Source organism: Macaca fascicularis, chromosome 18, assembly GCF_037993035.2.
Source record: "Macaca fascicularis isolate 582-1 chromosome 18, T2T-MFA8v1.1".
Classification (NCBI taxonomy): Eukaryota; Metazoa; Chordata; class Mammalia; order Primates; family Cercopithecidae; genus Macaca; species Macaca fascicularis.
Genome location: NC_088392.1, coordinates 3501720 through 3529055, shown reverse-complemented (window position 1 = coordinate 3529055; position 27336 = coordinate 3501720). Strand labels below are relative to the sequence as shown.

At 39.7% G+C, this 27336-nt stretch overlaps 1 protein-coding gene across 3 annotated transcripts in view; it reads left to right on the top strand.

Moving 5' to 3' along the window:
- The window catches only part of GALR1 (galanin receptor 1), a 139194-nt gene that overhangs the window by 29094 nt on the left and 82764 nt on the right, over positions 1-27336 (top strand). Inside the window, exon 3 of one of the 3 annotated variants that reach the window (XM_074022197.1) lies at positions 26100-26272. The exons of 1 other annotated variant lie outside the window; for it this stretch is intronic. In XM_074022197.1, the coding sequence (XP_073878298.1) occupies positions 26100-26159 (60 nt within the window). In that variant the 3' untranslated portion in view covers positions 26160-26272. Of the gene's footprint in view, positions 1-2728; positions 3043-26099; positions 26273-27336 lie in introns of those variants that run through there. One more of the 3 variants, XM_074022199.1, reaches the window with a different exon arrangement.

Genomic DNA, 27336 nt, shown 5'->3' with positions numbered 1-27336 from the left:
CACCACCATGCCTGGCTGATTTTTTTGTAGTTTAGTGGAGACGGGGTTTCACCATGTTGGCCAAGATGATCTCAATCTCCTGACCTTGTGATCTGCCCGCCTTGGCCTCCTAAAGTGCTGGGATTACAAGTGTGAGCCACCGCGCCCGGCCTTGATATGATTTTCTCTACATGCAAGAGAAAAGATTCTGGTTCATTGGTGTTGTCATCTCTGGTTAAGATCATTTTAAAAACAAATACAAAAATGACCGCAATTATGGTGTAAATAAGATCAGTGGGTCATTTACGTTTTTTTTAAGTGAAAAATATTTAAAGAATTCATAGACTCAGCAGTTAAGAGAATATTATGTCTTCAGTTGAAGCCATTTTAAAAATGCATATTCCAATATCATCATCTCAAGGTGTAGGTACTATTTAATGATAGAATAAAATATTACTTAATATTGCAGGAAAAAATCCAGGGTTGATGGTTTTCTTGTGAATGCATAAACACGGGCATATATGATGGGTTAGGTAGTTGCTGAGGCATCCATCCATGAGGGTGTGTTGTAGTTCGAGGTGTCTTCCTTCTTCCCTTTCTGTAGCATCGCACTTTTTACCTCACTGGCCTCTCACCAGACGGGTTTCTCTTGACCTTGCACAAAGTTTCTCTACTGTCTGTGTCTTTGAGGGCTTCCCTGGCTCTTCTAATCCATTGCCCTCCTTCATAATCGGGGCCTGACTCCCATGGCTTTGCCCCCAACCCCTGGCAACTCACCTGCTCATCGGTCTTGTGTTTAGGTGAACTCAGAACTTTCACTATGCTCATCCAAGAAGCCCATCCACATGTTCATGGGATGTAGAGAAGGAATTCTCTGCCTCTGTCTCCTCCCCCTTGACACCTGCAATCTCTTTTTAGATGATTGGTAGATATTGGTGGGTGCAGGCAGTAATGTTCCTTTCTTAGTTCTTAAACCATTCATAACTATAACAATAGGAATTTTAGAGTCTGCGAAGGGATACAGGCTGTTTCTGAAGGCGGTGAGTCCTGTGCTCTGGGAGACCCCTTTAGGCCCTTGCACCCTTCCTTGGCTGGGATGTTTTAGCACGTGTCCATTAAGATATCTTCTAAGATTCTAGGATTCTACAGCTTGGGGAGCCAGGCCTGAGAAGTGGTGTTCCGGAAATAATTTTGTGCAGGTGTTATCATTTTTTTGTACATAGCGTTCTCCTGAGGAGTATATTATTAAGTTTTAAAGCTGTCATTTAAAAACTTAAATTGGTACACTGAAAGCTGCTAATTGCCTTTTACTCTATTTTGTAAAATGGGATTAAACACATTTGACATTTTGAGAATAACTGTGAGAGAAGAAAATGCTTGCAGAGACTTCAGATAAGGGTATTAATATATATAAATGGCATTCTATTCTCTGAAGTCTAAATTAAGTGTATGATGAATGTCTGTTAAGAAATAATAGATGGGGAAGGAATAAATGAAATTTCAGAAATTTGTTTCTACCGAGGGTGATTACACTGTAGTTACAGAATACTGGTAAAGTAAATATCCATAAATCTTAAATGTATTATCTGAACAATTGAAAAAATAAAGAATACGCTGATAGGGTTCATGTTGAATGTATAAGTTACTATAAATTTTCTCTTTTACAAGAAAACATTTCATAAATGTGATTTCAGGAAGATTACGTTACTTTAATGAATAATAGTTGTGGTCCCAAAATAAAAGTTTCTTTAAGTTGAAACATTTTTTTTCATTTTGCCAATCAATAAACTTTTTTTGAACATCTGTATGCAATTCACGATGTTAGGCATTGTCAGGAATAAAAATGAATATAATATATATTTCTTGTCACCCAAGGAATGTAACTATATAATTTTAAGAAAGAAGGTAGGCCGGGTGTGGTGGCTCATGCCTGTAATCCCAGCACTTTGGAAGGCTGAGGCAGGCAGATCACCTGAGGTCAGGAGTTCGAGACCAACCTGGCCACATGGCAAAACCCTGTCTCTACTAAAACAAAAATTAGCTGGGCGTGGTGGCACCTACCTGTAATCCCAGCTACTTGGAAGGCTGAAGCAGGTGAATCCCTTGAACCCAGGAGGCAGAAGTTTCAGTGAGCTGAGATAATGCCATTGCACTCCAGCCTGGGCAACAAGAGTGAAACTCTGTTTCAGGGAAAAAAAAAAAAAAAAAAAAGAAGAAGATAGATTGTTAAGACAAATTGACAGAAATATCAAGTGGCAAATGAGTGATCAGGCAGAAGCCTTATTAAGAGGAAACCCCCCAGAGTACAAAGTTACCTGAAAGACTCTATATGGTAGTTTTTGTTTTAATAGACTCAGTTTTAAGACTGAATTGTTACATGTTTTATGCCCTTGGTCATTGAAACTCTATAAATTTGATAAAAGACATGTATCTAACATCCAAGAAGTTCAACAAACTCCGGATAGGAGAATTTCAAAGAGACGCATGCCTAGACACATCGTAATTGATATAGTTTGGATATTTGTCCCCACCCGAATCTCATGTTCAATTGTAATCCCCACTGCTGGAGGTGGGGCCTGGTGGGAGTGTCTACATCACGGGGATAGGAGTGTTTAGATGATGGGGGACGGCTCCCTCATGGCTTGGTGCTGTCTTCATGACAGTGAGTTCTTGTGAGATATGGTCATTTGAACCTATGTGGCACTTTCACCCTGCCCCACTCATTCTTGCTTGCTCCTGCTTTTGCCAGGTGATGTATCTACTCCCCCTTCACCCTCCACCATAATTGAAAGCTTCCTGAGGCTTCACTAGAAGACATGCGGAGGCCGGCACCATACTTCCTGTAAAGCCTGCAGAACCATGAGCCAACTAAACCTCTTTTCTTTATAAATTACCCAGTCTTGGGTTTATCTTTTTAGTAATGCAAGAACAGCCTAATACGACAATTAAACTGTTGAAAGACAAAGAGAAAACTATTGAAAGCATCAAGAGAGAAGTGAATTATTACGCCAAAATTGTGTGATTAATAGTTAACGTCTCATCAAAACAATGATAGAAGACAGTGGGATGACATATTCAAAGCGAAGGGAAGGGGAGGGGAGGGGAGGGGATGGGAGGGAAGGGGAGGGAAGGATTCTTAACCAAGAATTCTTTTGTGTTTTTTTTTTTTGAGATGGAGTCTCACTCTGTCACCAGGCTGGAGTGCAGTGGCACGATCTCGGCTCACTGCAAAGTCCTTCTGCTGGGTTCAAGTGAGCCTCCTGCCTCAGCCTCCTGATTAGCTGGGACTACAGGTACCCGCCACCACGCCCAGCTAATTTTTGTATTTTTAGTAGAAATGGGGTTTCACTGTGTTGGCCAGGATGGTCTCGATCTCTTGACCTTGTGATCCGCTCGCCTCGGCCTCCCAAAGTGTTGGGATACAGGCTTGAGCCACTGTACCCAGCCTTAACCAAGAATACTATATCCTACAAAACTAGCCTTTAAATATAAAGAAAAAAATTAACACATTTCCAGATAAATGAAAGCTGAGATAGTTTGCTGCTAATAGACCTAACCCACAAGAAATACTAAAAGGAGTCCTTCAGGCTGAAATGAAAGGAAATTAAACAGCAACTCAATTCTAAATGAAGAAATAAAGAGCACCAGGAAAGGTAACTACATAAGTATACAGGAAAGAGTGTATGTTTGCACGTTTGCTTGTAATTACACCTTTTATTTCCTCTATAATTAAAAAGACAACTGAATAATATAATTTAAATGTATGTTGATTGGCACATTATTTATAGATATGTAATATGTGAAAATAACACCATATGGGGGAGAAGAATGAAGCTATATAGGAACAAAGTTTTTGTATACTATTAAAATTAAGTTGGCATTAACTTGGAAGGGACTTGTGTCATTTGAGATGGTAATTGTGATTGTGAGAGTAACCACTAGGGAAATGACTATACATAGTAAATGAAATGACAAGAAGCTTGAAATGGTACAGTAGGAAATAACTATTCAACACAAAGGAAGGTAGTGATGAAGGAACTGGAAAAAAAGACGTAGGACATAGAGAAAATGGCATGTATAAATCTCGCTTTACTAGTAGTTACCTTAAATGAATGAAACGCTTCAACTAAAAGGCAGAGACTGGCAGAATGCATTAAAAAATGCTCCAACTATGTGCTGTCTGCAACAGAATCACAGTAGAATAAAAGACACAAATTGACTGAGAGTAAAAGGATGGAACAGGATATGCCATGCAAACATATTTGCAACCAAACAGAGCTGGATTGGCCATGCTAATATCAGATACAATAGGCTTTAATACAAAATTTGTTAATAGAGACAAATAATACTTTTATAATAATAAAAATGTCAACCCATCAAGAAGATAAGACAATTATAAGGTTGGGTGTGGTGGCTCATGCCTGTAATGGTAGCACGTTTGGAGGCCAAGGTGGTGGATTGCTTGAGCTCAGAAGTTTGAGACCAGCCTGGGCAACATGGTGAAACTCCGTTTGTACTAAAAATACAAAAAATTATTCGGATGTGGTGGTGCATGCCTGTAATGCAAGCTACGAGGGAAGCTGAAGTGGGAGGATGCTTGAGCCTGGGAGGCAGAGGTTGCAGTGAGCTGAGATTGTACCACTGTACTCCAGCCTGGGTGACAAGAGTGAGGCCCTGTCTCAGAAAAGAAAACAAACATGTCTGCATTTGACAAAAAAGTCCCAAAATGTATGGACAGAATCAAAGGCAGAAATAGAGCAAAAATGGACAAATATAGAGCAAAATAGAGCAAAAATAGAAGCAAAAATAGAGGAAAAATAGAAGCAAAAATGGACAGAATCAAAGGCAGAAATAGAGACTTCAATGGTAGTAGACCTGAAGACCTCATTTTCAATAATGAATAGAAGACATAGAAGATTAGCAAGCCGAAGAAAACTTGACGATGGTGTACATCATCCACGCCTAATAGGTATCTATAGAGCTCTCTACCCAGCAACAACTTTCAAGTGTACATGAAGCATTCTCTAAGTACACTCTACATTACACCATCAAGCATATTCAATTTGATTTCAAAGGACTGATGATATACAAAATATATTACCTGACAACAGTGGAAGGGAATGAGAACTCAATAACAGAAGGGAACTTGGGAAATTCACAAATATGTTGAAATTGAACACTTGCTCCTAAATAATGAATAGATCCAAAAAGATATCAAAAGGCAAATAGGAAACCATGGTGGTGAGTTAAAAAGACACCAAAAATCATGAGAAGTAACAAAAGCAGGTCTCAGAGGGAAGGTTATAGTTGTAAACACCTATGTTAAAAAAGAAGAAATACCTCAAATCAATAATATAACCTTCAACCTTAAGACACTAGAAAAAAAAGAGCAAACTAAATCCAAAGCTAGCAGAAAGAAGGAAGCAGTATAGATTAAAGTGGAAACAGATGAACTAGAGAATAGAAACAGAATAGCAAAAAAATCAATGAAACCAAAAGTCAGTCTTTGAAAATATTTGAAAGGTTGAAAAAGCCTTAACAAGACTGACCAAGAAAAACAGAGAAAAGAATTAAATGACTAAAATCAAAATGAAAGGAAGAACAATATTATTGACCTTATAGGGAAAAAGGACTATAAAATAACACACAGTAAAGTGATTGGGTTAGTAATAATAAAAAAAATCTTCCCACAAGGAGAAATCTAGGAGCAGTGGCTTCACTTGAGAATTTTATTATTATTATTATACTTTAAGTTCTAGGGTACATGTGCATAGCATGCAGGTTTGTTACATAGGTATACATGTGCCATGTTGGTTTGCTGCACCCATTATCTCGTCATTTACATCAGGTATTTATCCTAATGTTATCCCTCCCTTTACCCCCCACCCCACAACAGGCCCTGGTGTGTGATGTTCCCTGCCCTGTGTTCAAGTGTTCTCATTGTTCAGTTCCCACCTATGAGTGAGAACATCTGGTGTTTGGTTTTCTGTCCTTGTGATAGTTTGCTCAGAATCATGGTTCCCAGCTGCATCCATGTCCCTTCAAAGGACATGAACTCACCCTTTTTTATGGCTGCATAGTATTCCATAGTGTATATGTGCCACATTTTCTTAATCCAGTCTATCATTGATGGACATTGAGTGATTCGAAGTCTTTGCTATTGTGAATAGTGCCACAATAAACATATGTGTGCATGTGCCTTTATAGTAGCATGATTTATAATCCTTTGGGTAAACACCCAGTAATGGGATTGCTGGGTCAATTGGTATTTCTAATTCTAGATCCCTGAGGAATCGCCACACTGTTTTCCACAATGGTTGGACTAGTTTACACTTCCACCAACTGTATAAAGTGTTCCTGTTTCTCCACATCCTTTCCAGCATCTGTTGTGTCCTGACTTTTTAATGATCACCATTCTAACTGGTGTGAGATGGTGTCTCATTGTGGTTTTGATTTGCATTTCTCTGATGGCCGGTGACGATGAACATTTTTTCATGTGTCTTTTGGCTGCATAAATGTTTTCTTTTGAGAAGTGTCTGTTCATATGCTTCACCCACTTTTTGATGGGGTTGTTTGATTTTTTTTTCTTATAAATATGTTTAAGTTCTTTGTAGATTCTGGATATTAGCCCTTTGTCAGATGGGTAGATTGCAAAAATTTTCTCCCATTCTGTAGGTTGCCTGTTCACTCTGATGGTAGTTTCTTTTGCTGTGCAGAAGCTCCTTAGTTTAATTAGATTCCATTGGTCAATTTTGGCTTTTGTTGCCATTGCTTTTGGTGTTTCAGACATGAAATCCTTGCCCATGCCTATGTCCTGAATGGTATTACCTAGGTTTTCTTCTAGGGTTTTTATGCTTTTAGGTCTAACATTTAAGTCTTTAATTCATCTTGAATTAATTTTTGTATAACATGTAAGGAAGGGATCCAGTTTCAGCTTTCTACATATGGCTAGTCAGTTTTCCCAGCACCATTTATTAAATAGGGAATCTTTTCCCCATTTCTTGTTTTTGTCGGGTTTGTCAAAGATCAGATGGTTGTATATGTGTGGTATTATTTCTGAGGCCTCTGTTCTGTTCCATTGGTCTATATCTCTGTTTTGGTACCAGTACCATGCTGTTTTTGTTACTGTAGCCTTGTAGTATAGTTTGAAGTCAGGTAGTGTGGTGCCTCCAGCTTTGTTCTTTTGGTTTAGGATTGTCTTGGCAATGAGGGCTCTTCTTTGGTTCCATATGAATTTTAAAGTAGTTTTTTCCAGTTCTGTGAAGAAAGTCATTGGTAGCTTGATGGGGATGGCATTGAATCAATAAATTAACTTGGGCAGTACGGCCATTTTCATGATGTTGATTCTTCCTATCCATGAGCATGGAATGTTCTTCCATTTGTTTGTGTCTGCTTTTATTTCGTTGAGCAGTGGTTTGTAGTTCTCCCTGAAGAGGTCATTCATATCCCTTGTAAATTGGATTCCTAGGTATTTTATTCTCTTTGAAGTAATTGTGAATGGGAGTTCACTCTTGATTTGGCTCTCTGTTTGTCTGTTACTGGTGTATAGGAATGCTTGTGATTTTCGCAATTGATTTTGTATCCTGAGACTTTGCTGAAGTTGCTTATCAGGAGATTTTGGGCTGAGACGATGGGGTTTTCTAAATATATAATCATGTCATCTGCAAACAGGGACAATTTGACTTCCTCTTTTCCTAATTGAATACCCTTTATTTCTTTCTCCTGCCTGATTGCCCTGGCCAGAACTTCCAACACTATGTTGAATAGGAGTGGTAAGAGAGGGCATCCCTGTTTTGTGCCAGTTTTCCAAGGGAATGCTTCCAGTTTTTGACCATTCAGTATGATATTGGCTGTGGGTTTGTCATAAATAACTCATCATTTTGAGATACGTCCCACCAATACCTAATTTATTGAGTTTTTAGCATGAAGGGCTGTTGAATTTTGTCAAAGGCCTTTTCTGCATCTATTGAGATAATCATGTGGTTTTTGCCTTTGGTTGTGTTTATGTGATGGATTACATTTATTGATTTGCGTATGTTGAACCAGCCTCGCATCCCAGGGATGAAGCCAAATTGATTGTGGTGGATAAGCTTTTTGATGTGCTGCTGGATTCGGTTTGCTAGTATTTTATTGAGGATTTTCGCATCAATGTTCATCAGGGATATTGTTCTAAAATTCTCTTTTTTTGTTGTGTCTCTCCCAGGCTTTGGTATCAGGATGATGCTGGTCTCCTAAAATGAGTTAGGGAAGATTCCCTCTTTTTCTGTTGGTTGAAATAGTTTCAGAAGGAATGATACCAGCTCCTCTTTGTACCTCTAATAGAATTTGACTGTGAATCCGTCTGGTCCTGGACTTTTTTTTGGTTGATAGGATATTAATTATTGCCTCAATTTCAGAGCCTGTTACCGTTCTATTCAGAGATTCAGCTTCTTCCTGGTTTAGTCTTGGGAGGGTGTATGTGTGTAGGAATTTATCCATTTCTTCTAGAATTTCTAGTTTATTTGCATAGAGGTTTTTATAGTACTCTCTGATGGTAGTTTGTATTTCTGTGGGATCAGTGGTGATATCCCCTTTATCGTTTTTTTATTGTGTCTATTTGATTCTTTTCTCTTTTCTTCTTTATTAGTCTTGCTAGTCTTGCTAGTGGTCTATCAGTTTTGTTGACCACCTCCTGGATTCATTGATTTTTTTTTTTTTGAAGGGTTTTTGTGTGTCTATCTCCTTCAGTTCTGCTCTGATCTTAGTTATTTCTTGCCTTCTGCTAGCTTTTGAATTTGTTTGCTCTTGCTTCTCCAGTTGTTTTAATTGTGATGTTAGGGTATTGATTTTAGAACTTTCTTGCTTTCTCTTGTGGGCATTTAGTGCTGTAAATTTCCCTCTACACACTACTTGAAATGTGTCCCATAGATTCTGGTATGTTGTGTGTTTGTTTTCATTGGTTTCAAAGAACATCTTTATTTCTGCCTTTTATTTCTTTATTTACCCAGTAGTCATTCAGGAGCAGGTTGTTCAGTTTACATGTAGTTGTGTGGTTTTGAGTGAGTTTCTTAATCCTGAGTTATAATTTGATTGCAGTGTGATCTGAGACACAGTTTGTTGTGATTTCTGTTCTTTTACATTTGCTGGGGAGTGCTTTACTTCCAACTATGTGGTCAATTTTGGAATAAGTGCAATGTGGTGCTGAGAAGAATGTATATTCTGTTGATTTGGGATGGAGAGTTCTGTAAATGTCTATTAAGTCTGCTTGTTTTAGAGCTGAGTTCAAGTCCTGGATATCCTTGTTAATCTTCTGTCTCATTAATCTGTCTAATATTAACAGTGGGGTGTTAAATTCTCCCATTATTATTGTGTGGGATTCTAAGTTTCTTTGTAGGTCTCTTAGGACTTGCTTTATGAATCTAGGTGCTCCTGTATTGGGTGCATATATATTTAAGATAGTTAGCTCTTCTTATTGAATCGATCCCTTTACCATTAGGTAATGGCCTTCTTTGTCTCTTTTGATCTTTGTTGGTTTAAAGTCTGTTTTATCAGAGACTAGGATTGCAACCCCTTCTTTTTTTTCCTTTCCATTTGCTTGGTAGATCTTCCTCCATCCCTTTATTTTGAGCCTATATGTGTCTCTGCATGTGAGATGGGTCTCCTGAATACACTGATGGGTCTTGACTCTTTATTCAATTTGCCAGTCTGTGTCTTTTAATTGGGACATTTATCCCATTTACATTTAAGGTTAATATTGTTATGTGTGAATTTGATCCTGTCATTATGATGCTAGCTGGTTATTTTGCCCATTAGTTGATGCAGTTTCTTCCTAGTGTTGATGACCTTTACAATTTGGCATGTTTTTGCAGTGGCTGGTACCAGTTGTTTTTGCATGTTTTTGCAGTGGCTGGTACCAGTTGTTCTTTCCATGTTTAGTGCTTCTTTCTGGAGCTCTTGTAAGGCAGGCCTGGTGGTGACAAAATCTCTCAGCATTTGCTTGTCTGTAAAATATTTTATTTCTCCTTCACTTATTAAGCTTAGTTTGGCTGGATATGAAATTCTGGGTTGAAAATTATTTTCTTTAAGAATGTCGAATATTGGTCCCCACTCTCTCTGGCTTGTAGAGTTTCTGCTGAGAGATCCGCTGTTAGTCTGATGGGTTTCCCTTTGTGGGTAACCTGCTTTTCTCTCTGGCTGCCCTTAACATTTTTTCCTTCATTTCAACCTTGGTGAATCTGACAATTATGTGTCTTGGGGTTGCTCTTCTCGAGGAGTATCTTTGTGATGTTTTTTGTATTTCCTGAATTTGATTGTTGGCCTATCTTGCTAGGTTGGGGAAGTTCTCCCGGATAATATCCTGTAGAATGTTTTCCAACTTGGTTCTATTCTCCCTGTGACTTTCAGGTACACCAATCAAACGTAGATTTGGTCTTTTTATGTAGTCCCATATTTCTTGGAGGCCTTGTTTCTTTTTACTCTTTTTTTTCTCCAAACTTCTCTTCTAACTTTATTTCATTAATTTGCTCTTCAATCACTGATACCCTTTCTTCCACTTGATCAATTGGCTATTGAAGCTTGTGCATGCGTCATGTTGTTCTCGTGCCATAGTTTCATTATAAGATTATCCATGTATAAGGCTGCAAACTCCTTCACAAATAAAAGTACACCCCATTAGTGTACAGAACAGACCCCGCTTCCACTTCTATTGTTCATAGAGACACAAGCAAGAAAAAGCGTTCAAAGATAAGAGTTTCATGATCTTGAAGTCTGAATCTGTGAACTTGCGGAAAGCTGTTCACATACATCAGAGATTGTATGATCTCTGAAGTCTCTTTTTGGTAGAAAGTTCCCTGGTTAGTTTTACCTTAAGGGTTCCAAAGCGTGTACAGTTCCAAAAGTGTGGAGGGACCCTTCTCAGTTGCAAGACCATGAACCCAAAGCCCGTGGTCCTGAAGTTTTGTTGTAATGTGGATGGCAAGGACAGTCTTTCACCAATGTTCTCAGAAGATCCAAACCATGAGAAGCTTTTTTACCAGGTGAAAATACACTAGCATAATAACCTACTGTTATAACATCAGCCCTCTTGCATGGGAAGACTTTTATACAACCAGAAAACATACATTGAAAGTAGTAATTGAATGAAATTCCTTTACATAATGTTTAAATGGTTCACCACGTCAGCAAATGTACTTGAAGCTTTAATTGTTTTCCCAGGAATGTGGGATCAAGTATTGGTCATAAACTATTTTAGCAATTTGTAAGTCACCACACCAATGTATTCAATTTGGATCATTATATCTTTTCCATGATGAGTCATGGAATGCAGAACTTTTAACAACAAAAGCTTTAAAGACTCAGGAAAGACAAGGTGGCCATCCTGGTTCTCCATGAGTCCATGCTTAATTAACATTAGACTTACTTCCACTTGGACACCAGTTGTTTTTCCAAATTAAGTGCATAGCACTGACAAGAAAATTGGTTATTTTTGTGATTTACAATAACTTAATAACCATAATTATAATTGACAGTATATGCTATTTTAGAAATCCCATACAATTTGGGAACGTATATTAGTATAATTCACAAAAATGTATAACCTAAAGAAGACTGAATATCATTTTGGCAATCCCATGTACCTAAACATATCAAATAATCCTGTTTACCTCTTTTCTGGATGTTTTCAAGGGCCCTCTGATCCATCCAGAAAGCCAGGCATTAGGAAAGACGATTTTAAAACCGAAGTTTGATTTTGGAATTCCAGATGATCATAAACTATTTATTTTGACAAAATGATGATTCAGAAATTTTAAAGAAGCAAAAACCTTGTATAATCTTTTATTACAAAAAACACATTCTACTGTTCTTACACACCTTGCATGTAAAACTGTTTCCAATAGTCTTATTTGCATGTTATAATGGCAAATTTTAACATACAACCTGGTAAGTTATGTTCTGATAAGGTTTATTTCCAAAGACAAACATAAAATTCAGACAAAATGTACACTGACAATTCTGAAGGCATTTCTATTTTTATTCCACAAATAATTTCAAAGCTAGCTTGTCTAGTAAAGTTATACTTTAAGTCACATGAACCTGAAAATTGCTCAGACTTATTTACTTAATTTATGAGTACTCTTTTACTTACAAGCTAATTTGGTAGACGCAACAGATAACAATAAGTGTACATGTAAATAAACACCTCTAGACCTGTATACACACACACAGATAAATGAAGATCCAAGAGCTTGGGACCTTAGCCATGAGATAGGAATACAAGCTTGCTGGTTTTACTTTGCTCCAATAGATAATCCAATGAAGGCTGTGAACCAAACTTTTGGGTAAAGCAGTCTCCATGGCAGTGTGAGTTTTACAGGCCAGACCTCCCCAGACTCCAAAGAGCATGGGGGCCAAACCGTATCAAAGGAGGGCGTCACATGTTAACCAGGACCCCTGCTTAGAACCGCAGCAGGAAAGCCTGGATACATGCAACGCTATCCCACTTTCCCATTCAACAGTAAACTCCAGATTCCAAACAGTGTAGGGCCAAACAGCATTGCACCTGCAAGAGAAAATTCTACGGTGGGTTTAACACTAGGCCTCAGAACCTCTGCCAAGAGCATCCTCTCTGGAGTGGTTGGGGTCTGCAGGACCCACGGAACGTCCTCCCGTGGGGTCCAGTCTTAGCGTTCCAGACGTCTCTGGTGGCACATGCAGGTTCCCCCTCCCAGAGCATACTATGAGCTTTATAAGAACAGCCATGAGCTGTAATAAGAATTGGAGGCCGGGTGGGCCTTTCTGCTCCATAGCCAGTGAGTATGATAAGGGAAGAATGTAAGAAAAGAAGGTTTAAGTCCCCTGAAATGTGCGGGTTTGCTCCGAGGTGTGCTGCACATAGGGATCAAGGACCACACGTAGAAAAGATTAAAAAAATCCGCGCTTTGAGGCAGGGCAATTATTCCCATTCATTCCTAGGCCTTCAGGCAGCACTAGGGAGTGACCCCAGCCAATTGCCCTCAATTTCCAAGGAGCTGCTAGGAAACAGCCACAGAAGGACTGAAGAAGAAAGGAAAAAAAAAACCCATGAAAAAGATCCAGGGCCCTTAAGCGAACCAGGCGGTGGCAGTCAGGCTTCTCCACATGGAAACCGCTTAGTTTCACTGGCCATGGCCAGAAACCTGCAGTTGCTTCCATGTTTAGGTACTGGCCTGGCCACCAAGGGTCTCAGGTTGGAAAGGAAAAGAGAGAGAAAGATATTCCCCTGTATGGAGCAGAAGGAAGAAAGGAGAAGAATAAATCCCAAACTTCGGGCTTACCTCTTCCTCCTGGCTGGCTCGCCAAAATATGTTAAACGTGGATGGTGTCCCAGTGCTTGGCGTCTTCAACAAAGAATTCAACAAAACACACAAACAAAGCCAGGAAGCAGTGAAGGGATTTATTGAAAATGAAAGTACACTCCACAGTGTGGGAGCGGCCGGAGCACAGGGGCTCAAAGACCCCGTCACAGAATTTTGGGGAGTTTAAATATCCTCTAGAGGATTCCATGGATGACTTTGGGTATCCCCTATGTAAATGGAGAGGAGGAAGTGAAGTTACAAAGTCTGTTACAGCATCCGCCCTATGGAGAGGACATTTCCTGGTGTAGCTGATGTGTGAATCGGCTTTAGGATGAAGTAAAGTTACAAAGTCTATTACAGCATCCGCCCTATGGAGAGGACATTTCCTGGTATAGCTGATGTGTCAATCGGCCTTATGTTCCCTGGCTCCAGACCCTATTTTCCTGCCTCAAAAGTAGTTATTTCCCGTTGTTGTTGGGTGTTGAGCAGGCCCATGAAGAAGGCAGAAAAGTCATGACCCTCACGGATCTTAGCTTGCACGGCTTCTACAGACAATACGGCCCTTTACACAGAATAGCAAGTTAAAAAATGGACATCTCTTTCTGTGTGTATATGCATACACATACTTATTATAAACATATTCATTACACTTATATATGCATATTTTTTAAACTTTTCAGTTCGGAGTACACAAGCAGGTTCATTACATAGGTAAACTCTTGTCATGGGAGTTGGTTATACAGATTATTTCATCACTTGGCTATTAAGCCTAGGAGCCATTAGTTATTTTTCGTGATCTTCTCCCTCCTCCCAGCCTGCACCCTGCAGTAGGCCCTAGTGTTTGCTGTTCCCCTCTATGTGTTTGTGTGTTCTCATCATTTAGCTCCCACTTCCATGTGAGAACATGTGGTATTTGGTTTTCTGTTCCTGCATTAGTTTGCTAAGGATAGTTGCCTCCAGCTCCACTCATGTTGCCACAAAGGACATGATCTCATTTTTAGGTTAATGAGGTTAATAACTGCATCATATCTGTCTCTTTTTGAAAACAAAAAGCAAAATCAGAAGCATAATTTCATGTTACTGCATGATAACTTTCATGTATTTGCGTATATTTTGTCTCCATCTGAAATAAACAAAAAATAACTAGAAAAAGAATATATATATATTAACATGCAATCCTGAGACTCCAAGCTTCAGCACAAGGACTTCACATTTCAGTTTAGTGTGCAAATAATAATAAATTAAGTCCCCTTCCTATTGGATCTAGGATGCCTAGTCTATCCTCTCTCCCTCTCCCTCCTTCCTTCTAACCAGATTTCCTTTGCCAAGTAGTCAAGGGAATTTTGCCAGGGTTTTCTTCATTTCTCACACTGCTCTGGTTGCACTGTGTCCTTTCAGCCAGTTGATTGGCATTGGATGCCTTCTTCTGTCTTTGACCACATCCTGTTTCCCAGGCTGGTCCCTGGGCGTCTGCTCCCCAGCCTGGGTGCTCCCAGGTGCACACACTGGCATCTGCTCAGGATGGCGGGAGCACATCCCCCGGATGGTGCCTCCTCATGGAGCTTGACTGGAGATGGGGAGTCCAGGAGACATGAGCTGCACCAGCAGAAGGGCGCGCAGACCCAGGGCATCCCCAGGATCTCTCTCCCTCACTCCTGTCTTCTGTCCTGTTGAGAAATTGTCCAACTTCTCCCAATATTTGGAATTGAGGCCTCCTTAGAGAAAACCAAGTCACATTTTCTAAAGGGAAGCTTAATCTGCAGTGATACAAATTCCCGTGCAAGAGTGGTGACCATCTACTCAATTATCTATCACAGTTTAGTACCTCACAGTTTTAATCCTTTCTGTTCCTAAATACAGCCTCTATTTCTCTTGTATGCAAAATGAACTATTAAAATATTTTACCTAAATAAAGAAGCTGTCAGTAAGAGGTTGGGTTGAGCCTCCACAACTAGAAAAAAAAAATTGCTTGGAGATTCAAATTGTTCTCTTCCAACTTTGATCCATTGGTATTTAAAAAACGATATTGTGGTTCAGCCTGGGTAGAGGACTGGACTCTTGAGCAGTGAGTGATTTGACTAGCATGAGACAGTCCTTTTGTCGTTGGTGCTGACTTCTGCCCGGGAGCAGAGGAGGAGGCGATTTGTTCAGTGTTGCTTCTCTCCAGCCATCCACTCCTTTTACCCGAGTCTTCCTGGGGCATCCTAGCTAATGTGGCCATCGTGTCTCCCGGACTCCTTTGGTCTGCGAAAGTTTCTCAGTGTTTCCTTGTGTTTTATGGTCTTGACAGTCTCCATTACCTGTGGTGGTAAGTTTTGAGGGTGTATGGCCATGCCTGCCATTTAGGGACTGTCTATGGCTGATTTCACACTGCAACGGTGGAGCTGAGTCATGCAGCAGAGTCCAAACGGTGGGCAAAGGGAAAAAAATTCACGATCTCACGCTTTGTGGAAAAAGTTTGTCCATCCTGTTCTAAATTGTTAGCCTGTCTTCCTTTAGTAGACTTCAAATTCCTTGAGCACAGGAATCTATCTTTTTATCTCAGTGCTGATTAACCTTCATAAATCTCATTATACGAGCTTAATAAATGTTGACCATTAAATGAAGAAACACTTCTAATGTGTCTAAAGATAGGAGGTTCTGATAATTGGGTAATTTTTCAGTGAGTTATTTTCTAGAGGGAATTTAATCACACGATACCTAAATCCTATATTCTCTTTTTAACTGGCTGTCTACCTTTTGTCAACTTGTCAAGGAGAGTTTCCGATTTCTATAGTGAGAACTTTTTTCTTGCAGAATTCTTTTCTCAAACACAGATAAGATTTGCTACACCTTGAAAGGCAGTTAATTCCTTTGAAGACAGATGATTTCCTTGAACAGATTTGAATTGCAAGAAACCAAGAAGTTTGATGGGTTTGGAAAAATATAGCTAGGTTTTAAACTAGACTTGGGATATTTTCCAAGTTTTAAGAAGAATGTTTGTCTTTTCAATGTGACTGGGTACCTTGGTTTGCTTAATCACAGCTGTCATTGCCAAATAAAAGACTAAGCCAGGCCTTACCTGCTTTTGGCAGCATTTCATGATGCTTATATTTTGGGGGCTTTTCTGACTTTATCTCTAATTCTTAGAATTCTCAGAGATAGAATAAAGGGTCTGTTGGGGCATGGACTTGGGTCCTGACTCAGTCTCCCAGTTCGCTTTGGGCATCAGACATGTCTAGTATCACACGGATTCCCAAATCTATCCTGCCTGGTGCAGAGGGGGAATATCCAGGTTTGAAAAGCTGTAGCATTATTTTAGAGCCATTCTTTAAAATCTAGTTTTCATTCCGTTAATTTAACAGAGCAGCTTCTGTTGTAGGGTTTATTTTCTAGGTTGAGTTTAATAGGATTTTTTTTTCCTTTAGTAATTTGTGTGTGTCTGTGGTACAGATGGATAGTTCTTTAAGTGATTTCTGTGTTTGAATCCTCATCATAGACAACAGCGGTTGCCATAGGATGACCTTCCTGGGAAGATCTAGATGAGGCTGAGACCAGGGACTCTGTTCCCATCAGAGAGGATTTAGGAAAAGCACTCCCTTTTCAGGACTTTCAGTGGGTCCTTGCTGGGAACCTAGCTGAAATACTGAGAAGAATGTGGAAGGAAAGCCTCTCTCAGCCCCCAGCTCACTGTGTGGAGCTTCAGTTTACTGGAAAAATACGGTTATTTCTAAGGTTCTTTCCAGCTTTAACATTGAAGGGCTTTATGGTTCATTTACTGGAATAAAACTAAAATTCTTAGAAGGAAGGTGGCCTAAATATTACTTTATTATGTTATTCATTTTTTGACAAATGAACTTTAACACTTAATTTTGCTCTAATAACATGTAATCATTATTTGATGGTCCAGAACAAAAAGAAAGGCCTGGTTCCTACCAAGGCAGTGAGCTGCAACTGGGCTGAAACTAAATTGCCTTCCCTGTAGCACACCACATTATTAGTTTTCGTTTTTTAATTTGCCAGCAGCCTCTGCTGAGTATCTATATTTTTATTATTATACCCTCTTTCATGTAAGAACTTCTTCCTCATGCCCGTAAGGCATATACCTACATGATTACATTATGAATAAAAGCTAAATTAAAATACAAATAAACTCTGGTCAAACCCTCTTGGGTATGGTAGTTTGCATAATTTTGAAATTCTAATGTATTTTACCAGTTCTTTTTGCCATTTTCAGTTTTCACAGTTGCTTTGTGTGAATACGTGGGGCACTCCTCAGAGTTATGCATGTTGTAGCATATTAGGTCTGTTTTGTGGACAATACGACAGTAACCCAGATGATACTCAGTAAAAAAACCCATTTGTGAGTAAAATATCCACTTGTCCCCAGTAGATTTTTAGAGCATTTTAATTTTCTGTGTTTTTTTTTTTTTTTTTTTTTTTTTTCTATTTTTGTCACAATTGAAGGTTTTTCCTCCATGGCTCAGGGTTTTTTTTTTTGTGGGGTGGGGGGTTGCGGAAATGTTGGTTTCTCCTCATCTTGAGGGACCTGGCAGCCTTAGCAGTAAAGGCAAGACCACGTTTTCTATTCATGCAGTTCGTAACCCTTTAGAAAAGATAAAGAAGTAAAACAGGATTAGGATTTACGTTTATTCACCTCTCCTATTTCCCGTCCTCCTCCTTCTCTTCCTCCTTCTCTGTTTCAGCAGTGACATTTTACCAAAAATGTGTTTACTTAAATGTATGTTTGTCACGTAATCACCTAAGGAATTTCATTTCTCAGTATGAGATAAAAGAGAGAAGTAGGAATATACGTGCTTGTGAATGAGATGGAGCAGGTCCTTCTTGGGGCCTGCGGGTCCCTCCGCACGTGGAAATACACGAAAATCTTGAGTTCTTTCGGGGGGAAATTCCAAGTGCTTAGCTAGCCCTGAGAAGTAAATAAGCAATGTGATAAGCAAGAAGGTAATAGTAGCTTAAAACAATTGCCAAGGAAGCTAGAGTCGCGGGAGGTTTGGTTCCCCATAGAAGCTAAAGATAACATCCTCGTACATTCCCTGAGTTGTTTTGGGGGAGCCTGGCCCCCCACCAAACAGATCTACTGGCACACAGACCTCAGATAAAGGGAAGCTGAGACTGAACTCGGACCACTGCTCGTTGTTCTAAATTTCTTCCCAAGGGGCCTAGAGGAGGTCACACCCGTGAGCCAGAGCTGAGGTTCCTTTCTGCTGACCCCAACGTTTAAACACATTTTCTCTTCTTTAACCAGTTGCAAATCAGAAAATCTTTGAATCTGTCTATGACCTGTAAGCCCCCACCTCAAGATAATTCACCCTTTTAGACCAAAACCAGTGTATAACCTTCATATTGATTTACTATTTTCCCTGTAATTTCTGTTTTTCTGAAATTTACCCCTGCCTTTAAAACCCCTTTCCTGCAAGGCATTGCAAGGCATTGCACTAGCCTCATGGTCCCCCGTGCTCAGTGCCCTGCAAATAAACACCTCCCTGTCTCCACTGCAAGCCTTCGTGTGGACATCTGCTCTTACTGCATGGGAGAGCTGGCCCCAGTTCTGTTCGGTAACATGAGCAGAGTATTCAATTAAAAAACAAAACAAAACAATTTAAATTTCCAAAGCATATCAGGATTGGGAATTTCTGGGAAAGTGGCAATATGGTATTCCTCTTACAAGACGCTTTTTTTCTGGCTGGTCCAACTCACCACCCCAAATATAGCTAATATGAAGTAAAATACTAAACTCACTTTTTGGAGCATTTGCCACCCATGCACCATGGAACACGGCTGCATGAAGAGTCTGGTCAGTATAAGATTGATATCTGTGCTGCCCTGACTTGAGACACTACAAATATTAGCGACAAACATGGACATTGGTGAATGTGTGCAGCCTGGAGGCCAGTAAGTGTGCCAGTAATTGTCCCGCGACTGTTTTGAAATCCTGATGTGGCTGAGGGCACCTGTTCTTCCGCTGGGATCTCTGGTGCTTGTGACCCTCTGTCAGTGTGGCTGCCTAGTCTATGATTCTGCTAGAGACAACGCTTGTGTTTCCTGCTGTTATCTAAGGTCTAGGCAGTCCTTGAAGGAGCTATTAATAATCTGTGAAGAAGATTGTACTAAAGGCCACTTGTAAAGCCTGGCACGGCAGGACGCAACTTTCAGCATAAGCACCTCACACTTCTACAGACTGCTGTGAAGTCATCTCAAAGACAACCTTACTAAAATATTATTGTCAGCATTTTAGACAGTACATAGATTTATTACATTTATAAATATATTCACTATATTAAACATTTTGCATACTAAATATATTATTAAAAAATGTAGTTAATAGATTAAATATATCAATTAACCAATAATAAATATAATTATCAAATATATCAATTAACCAGTAATTAATATATTTAATATATTAATGAATGTTTAACACAATAATGTTTATCATATTAATAATTGTATACAATAATTAATGTAATACAATAAACATTGTATTAATTGTTTACTAAATTATTAATATAAACAATTATTTGATATTTAGCAACATTTAGTATACTAAATATATTTAATGTGTGTATACATATCTTTATATGTGTACACACACATAAGCATACATGATATATATGTGGGTATACGTATACACACAGATGCATGTGTATGGTTTATTCATACACACAGAGTTTTCTGGCTCTTGCTCTGCGTTCTGCAGCTTCCTCCTTCTGAGATATCCACCCCCTCACTTTCTGGTAGCTCTGCCAGCCCTGTGCTCCGTCCTCTGACCTCTGGAGTCTGAAAGTCAGTCGACTTCTGAGTCGCAGCTTCCCTGCACGCGCACGGGCACACGTATGCTGGGGAGGTGGAGCTCCTTTTTTCAGGGAGTGACCCAACTCCCAGGTCTTCCTGCCCCTTATCTCTCTCCAATGCCTTCCATAGTTGTTTTCTGTATTTCATTCTGAGTTTATTGTTGTTACCTGCAGAAGGGTTAGTCCTGTACAAATGACACAGCCGTTATCGGCAGTGAACAGCTGTGTTTATTCCAAATAAAAGAGTGAGGAAAGACTAGAACATTTATCTGTGCAATGCAAGTCCTTTTAAATGATCAGGCCCAGAGAAGCATTAAAAGGAGATGGTAATCGCGTCCCGCTCCCCCGACTTTGGGCTGTGCGTTCCCCTGAAACTGCTTGCTGTTGCCACGAGCAGTTATAAGTCAACTGAATAACGCTGCACTGGACACTGGACACTCTAACCCCTACTCTGAAGCTTAACGGTGTCTAGCCAATGAATAGCTCATGTTATTTTAATGTAAATTCTTGGTAACCAACTCAGAAACTGCTTCTTCTTTCCCTTTAAAAGTTCACTTGTTACTGCTGCTAATGAGAGTGTACATTCGGGCTCCTTAAATCTACGCTCCCAGGCTGCAGTACTAAGGTTTGGCTCAAGTCAGCTTCTCTACTTCTGCAATTTGGGCCAAGCCTTAGTACTACAACCTGGGAGTGCAGATTCAGCTTTTCCTGTTAGGTCAACAAGAGATCAAACGTTCGGAGACGTAGAGGTACACGTTTGCTGGATCAGACGGACCCGAAGCAACCATGTAGCACCTCACCCATCGCCAAGAGTGGGAGAGGCAAGGCCCACGGTCAGGCCTGGTCCTGCACCTCACCCATCGCCAAGGAATGGGAGAGGCAAGGCCCACGGTCAGGCCTGGTCCTGCACTTCACCCATCACCAAGGAATGGGAGAGGCAAGGCCCACGGTCAGGCCTGGTCCTGCACTTCACCCATCACCAAGGAATGGGAGAGGCAAAGCCCACGGTCAGGCCTGGTCCTGATGTGGCAGGAAGGCCGACGGGATCTGCACTCAGGGAGTCAGGGCTCACTCTGCAAGGCTGTCGCGGGGGGTCTGAATTTCACTCCGAGCGCACACTCAGGTTTGAATTTTTGAAAGACTGCTCCAGTTGCTGTGCGGAGAGTAAACCATGGAAGGGCAGAACCCTCAGGGCAGAAAACTTTTATTTTAGGTAAATGATACGTGATAGTGGCATGGATTTGGTAGTGGTGATTTGGGCAGTGAAAAGTGGCTTATTTGGGATGTAACTTAAAGTTAGAGTCAACAGGATTGGCTGGAGAAGTAGAAGTGAAAGAGAAACACAAGATAACTCTCAGTATTTTTATCTGAGCTACTGAAATGGGACTGATTTATGTAGAATGGAGGCTGGGGAATGAGGAATCAAAGCTATCTGGACATTTTAAAATTGGAAGTGCTTTTTGGACATCCGAATGGAGATTATCAAGTAGAGAGTAGAAATATGTAAACATGGAGTTTAGCAGAAAAGTTGGGACTGGAGATACAATTGTGAGTATCATCAAATCAGGAATGCATTGCATTTAGAATCATGGGTCATCCAAATTGAGTGTCGATGGATCAGAGGGATGAAGAACGAGCCCAGAGCGCTCCAGTGTTGAGTGGGTTGAAAGAAGAAGAGTAAACACCTATGTTGTAGGACATACGCCAGGAGCGTGTGACATCCCATAGCCAAGTGAGGAAGGTGTTTCAGGAAGAAAGGTGCGTGCAGTGCGGAGGGGAAGACAAGGACTCAGAGCGACCATTGGCATCCCACAGGCTGTGTCAAATCTAAACTTGACTAAGTGAACATTTATGCCACAGCATTATTTGCCACAGACCCCTCTGCACTGAGGTCACTGAAAGTTTTAAATGTCTAAGTAACGTCTAAGTAAGTCCCGCGCCCAGGAACTGAAGCTTAATGAGAGCTGGAGCCACGCCTCTCTTGTTCACACTTAGAGCACCTCGCGTAGTCAGTACTCAATAAACACTTGCCAAGGGAGCACGTGCCAGGACGTCGGGGAAACACGTCATGCTGGGTGGCGATGAATGGCTTAGGAGCTGTGCGAACAGCATGGGGACAGGAAGCTGGCTTGCTGGAATGACGTCTGGTGTGTCCTTGGCAGATTGGGTGAAGGTGGGAGGAATGGGCTCTTCAAAACTAAATTCCAGATCTGGAGTTGAGATGGTCTCTGGCAGCAGCGAAGGAGCATCTCCGTTCCAAAATCCTGGGCACTGGAAATACATTTTCCCAACAAATTCTTTCAGAAGTGCTTCCATGTGTCCTCAGCAGCACTGCCAGCTGCCGAGAGGACTTTCACGATATCACAGACAATATAAGTGAATACAAACGGAAAATCATCAACTGAAGAGAAGTGCAGCTAAATCAGAAAATGCAGATGAAAGCCTGTTACTGTGCCACCCACGCTAACGCAGTACAAGTACATTAAAAGGACAAAATCCAAGGTTGTGGGGATTATTTTGAAACACTTCGTATGTGGCAATATCCAATAAAAATAGCGCTGCTAGTGCTTCTCGATTTGAAATTCAACTTTGGGGGATGAATCTCAAGGAAATAACTCCCTTTGAAGTTGGACAAATATAACTTCGGTGACATTGTGTAAGAGGAAGAGCTTGGAAACCTCCCCGAAAAACCAAGCAAATGGCATGTTTCAACAACCTATGTCCTGATAATAGAGTGGACTGCCACAGCACAGTCAAACACGTGGCTGTATCCATGATTGAATGTGTGCATAGGAAGTGACAGTGAAAAGCAAAACACAGCGTGAAAGAACACATCTACGCCGAATGCATTTGGGAAGTCTTAGGTCTAGGAACGGCAGATTTTTTTTTTCAAAAATGGCTTATTTTAATAAACAAATATTACTTGTATAAAAATAAGTTGTCAGGAAAAAGTCTATGTATTTGGGATTCCATTAATAATGCAAGCAGGTAATGATCTTATGTCTCATTCAAAGTTAAGATCGATGGATGGACAACCAGTGATGATCCCGGAAAGAATTTTGCTATGACCACAGCACTTAGAAGAACTATATATTTCTTAAAGCTCTTGCTCAAAACATGTGGCCATTAAATTGAACGAAATAAAACAAAACAGCACCACAGTCAAAGCACCATGAGTTTTAAATCGGCAAGAAATGTGGAACAATTCGCATGAAAACCGTCTTGCATGGTGCAGAACTAGCAATTAAAGAAACAAAGCAGGTGCGACGAATAGTGTATTAGAAATGATGATTGCAATGTCAAGTTTTATCTTGAATAACACATACTGAATAGCAGAAAAGTTGTTATGGGAAACTGGAATGTGATAGAGAAAATGTTCCCAAGAAAGAGTAGTAGTGTCTACCAGAGGCTCACATCCTACAACAACCTGAGGGCCAGATGCCAGCTATGGGGCTAAGAATGATCTTTACATGTTCAAATTGTTGGAAAAAATTAAAAGAAGAAGATTTTGAGACACATGAGAATTACAGGAAGTCCCAGTCTCAGTGTCCCTGAGTGAGATACTACTGGAACACAGCTGCTCCCCTGTGCTTTGGTGCCACAGTGGCGGGTTTGAAGAACGCTGAGGGAGACCGTGTGGCCCACAGGACCTAGAGGACTTACTGTTTGGCTCTTTACTGAAAAAGCTGGCTGCCCCCGGTGCACATCACTCTGTCGAAAACTAAGTGCCAGGTTGTGACTAAAGAAATGTCCAGCCAGGAATATGCATGAGCATTGCTGCACCTGGGTGCCCACCAGTGGTGCAGCAGTTCTGAATAAACAGGGTTGATTTGAATCAGAATAGTTTATCTCATAAAAGTGGAATCTTCATTTCCAGCCTTCTCCCAAAATCTCGGCAGGCTCTGGTCCACGAGAGGAATCTTTTCACATCTTTACTTTGCTTTGAGTGCTTTTCTTACCATACACATGTTAAGCCATTGGTGTGATAATTGTAGCCTAGGGCACATGAGCTCATAAAGCCCAGTGAGACTTTAAAAAGGCATATATATTGCTTTAATATACAGATATATCGTGAAATGATTACTATAGTCCAGAAAATTAACATCCCATCACCTTCCATAGCCATGGATATGGTAGTTTTGTGTGTGTGGTAACAGCACCAAAATCTGCTCTTAGCAATTTTTTGGTACACACTACACTATTATTAAATATAATAATTATAGTTATAATTATATTATTATTAATATATTATGTTATTATAACTATTATAATTGTACAATGCAATATATTAATTTTAGAATCCTGATGCTGCACATTAGATCTCTGGTCCTTTCATCCTACATAATTGTCACTTAGTACCTTCTGACCTACATGTCCTCATTTCTTCCCCTTTTCTGCCTTTGGTAAACACTGTTCTCTCTTTCTATATATTTGACTTTTTTAAAGATTCCCTATCAAAGTGAGATCATGCATATTTTTCTGTCTGTGTCTGGCTTATTTCACCTAGCATAATATCTTCTAGGGTTCATCCGTGTTGTCCCAAATGGCAGGGTCTCTTTTTAAGGCTGAATAATATCCAAATGCATGTATATACCATCATTTCTTTATCCATTCATCTGTCCAGGGACACAAAGATTGCTTTCATATCTTGGCTATTGTGAAAACTGCTGCAATGAACATGGGGACTGGCAGCCATCTCTACGAGGTGCTGATTTCATGTCCTTTGGGTATATATCAGAAGTGGGATTGTTGGGTCATACAGTGGCTCTATCATTACTTTTCTGAGGAAGCTACATGCTGTTTTCCATAACAGCTCTACCAATTTTCATTTCCACCAACATGTACAAGAATTCCCCTTTCTCCACATCCTCACCAATATTTATTATCTCTTGTCTTTTTGGCAGTAGCTATCCTGGCAGGTGGGAGGTGCTATTTCCTTGTGCTTTTGATTTGCATTTCCCTGATGGTTAGTGATGTTGAACACCTTTTCATATTCTTGTTGACCATTATTATGTCTTGGTTGGAAGAATTAATATTGTTAAAATGCCCATGCTACCCAGTGATAGACAGAGTCAATGCAAATCCTATCAGAATTCCAACATTTCATTCCAGCATTTTTCACAGAAATAGAAAAAAATTCTAAAATTTGTATGCCACCACAAAAGACCCGAAAGATCCAAAAACTTTTTGAGAAAGACAAAGATGGTGAGACCACGCTTACTAATTTAGAATTAGGTTACAAAGCTATAGTAATCAGAACAGTGTGGTACTGGCATTAAAACAGACAGATGGATAGATAGAACCAGGACAAAGAGCCCAGTAATAAACCCATATAATATATATGGTCAAGTAATTTTTGACAAGGCCACCAAGAAGACACAATGGGGAGAAGACAGTCTCTTTAATAAATGGTATTGGGAAAGCTAGATATCCACATGCAAAAGAATAAAGCTGGACCTCGTCTCACACCAGATGCAAAAGTCAACTCAAAAATGACTGAAAGACTTAAATGTAAGACCTACAACCATGAAACTTCTTAGGAGGAAACAGAAGCGGAAGTCTCCTTGCTGTTAGCATTGGCAATGATTTTTGGATATTATACCAAAAGTTAGGCAACAAAAGCAGAAATAAGCAAGTGGGACTACATCAAACAGGAAGGCATTTAACAGTTTTCAACCTGCCAAAAAATCTTTTTGCATTTTTAGAAGCCCAAATTGCTTGTTTATTGCTGAGTTTGCCGAAGCATGTTTGGCACAATACTAATGGTATTAGCAATGGTGTCAGATGCTTCATAAAAAAACAATTCTAGGATTAAAAACAAATACAAAACCAAAAATCAAGCAATATCTAAAAGCTTTGAGTATGCCTGAAACCTACAGCCTCTCTTGGAAATATAGAGGAAATATGATTAGCCTGTTAAGATTCGGAGACATACTCTAGTAAAGAGACCAGATTAATTCAGTGTCTCAGCTTTTTGACCACAGAGATCTCCCCTCCTCTGCACCACAAACAGGTGTCTACATTTGGGGAGCCGAATGTAGAGAAGACATCAGTGACTGCTGATTTGGAGTGACTGACACTTATTCCTGAGAGGAGATGATTCTTCAACATCCAAAGAAATGTGTCAAGTTTGTATTAGATGGAATATGGCTTACTTTGTTGCTGAAACATTTTTTAGCATTGACTGTACTTGCAAATGTAAGGCATAAGTACATTAACATATCATTAAATTTAAGAATAAGAAAATATGCTATTCAAATAGAATTCATTGTATTTTATGTGCTGAGAATTGTATCATATTATTATGATATTATGAATTGTATCTTTTCTCCTGTGCTCATTTTTGGAGAAGTAGGGTAAGGTTTTTAAATAAAATATATTGATGGTTTTCATGTAATTATAGAAGTAAAGCAATTGGAGATAGGGACACATCAACAGGAAGATTTAAAACTACCCAGAATCATGTTATTGTTGTTTGGGAGCCTGCTCTGGTTAATAAAAATGTTTGATCACATTCCTAAGTTGATGGATACATGATCCAGTGTTCGTTTGTATGCATTTACCATAATGAATGCATTCTATTGTTTCATATCTAGGCTTCTTATTTTTTCTTTTATAAACAAAACTACAGAGAAGTGCACTAAAACTAAGTCTTTGATCAAATTTTTACTTCTCGCCTCAGGATAAATATTGAAGTGGTGGCTCCATATATCCATATTTTAAAATCTTGACAACTTTTTTTTGTTCTCTTTATATTTACTTCTTTATGTGTTGATATTAATTATAATAATATCAAAACAGCAATGTAACTTTTTTGTGTGTTTAGAAAAGTTCTTAGAATTTCCAATTGTTGAGTATTTTTTGGTGTGTGCTTTTTGTTATAAATTTTTAGTTTTGTTGCATGTGGCTAGGAAAACTTAGCCCATACAATTTATCTTTTTGGAATTTGCTGAGATCTTCTGTGTGGACTGATAGTTGGTTTCTAGGAAGGGAGGTGAAATATTCTCCACATGTACAGAATAAATATCTATTACCATGAGCTGCATTTGGCCTGGGGGTTGTAGTTTGCTGACCCTACCCTCAATTTCTGTTTTCATCTTACCTACTTGATTGAGAGATGTGTTAAAGTCTTTTACTACTATTGGGTACATTTGTATTTTTGGTCAAAGAGAGAATGAGCCTGTGTGTGTGTGTGTGTGTGTGTGTGTGTGAGAGAGAGTGTGTGTGTGTGTGAGTGTGTGTGAGAGTGT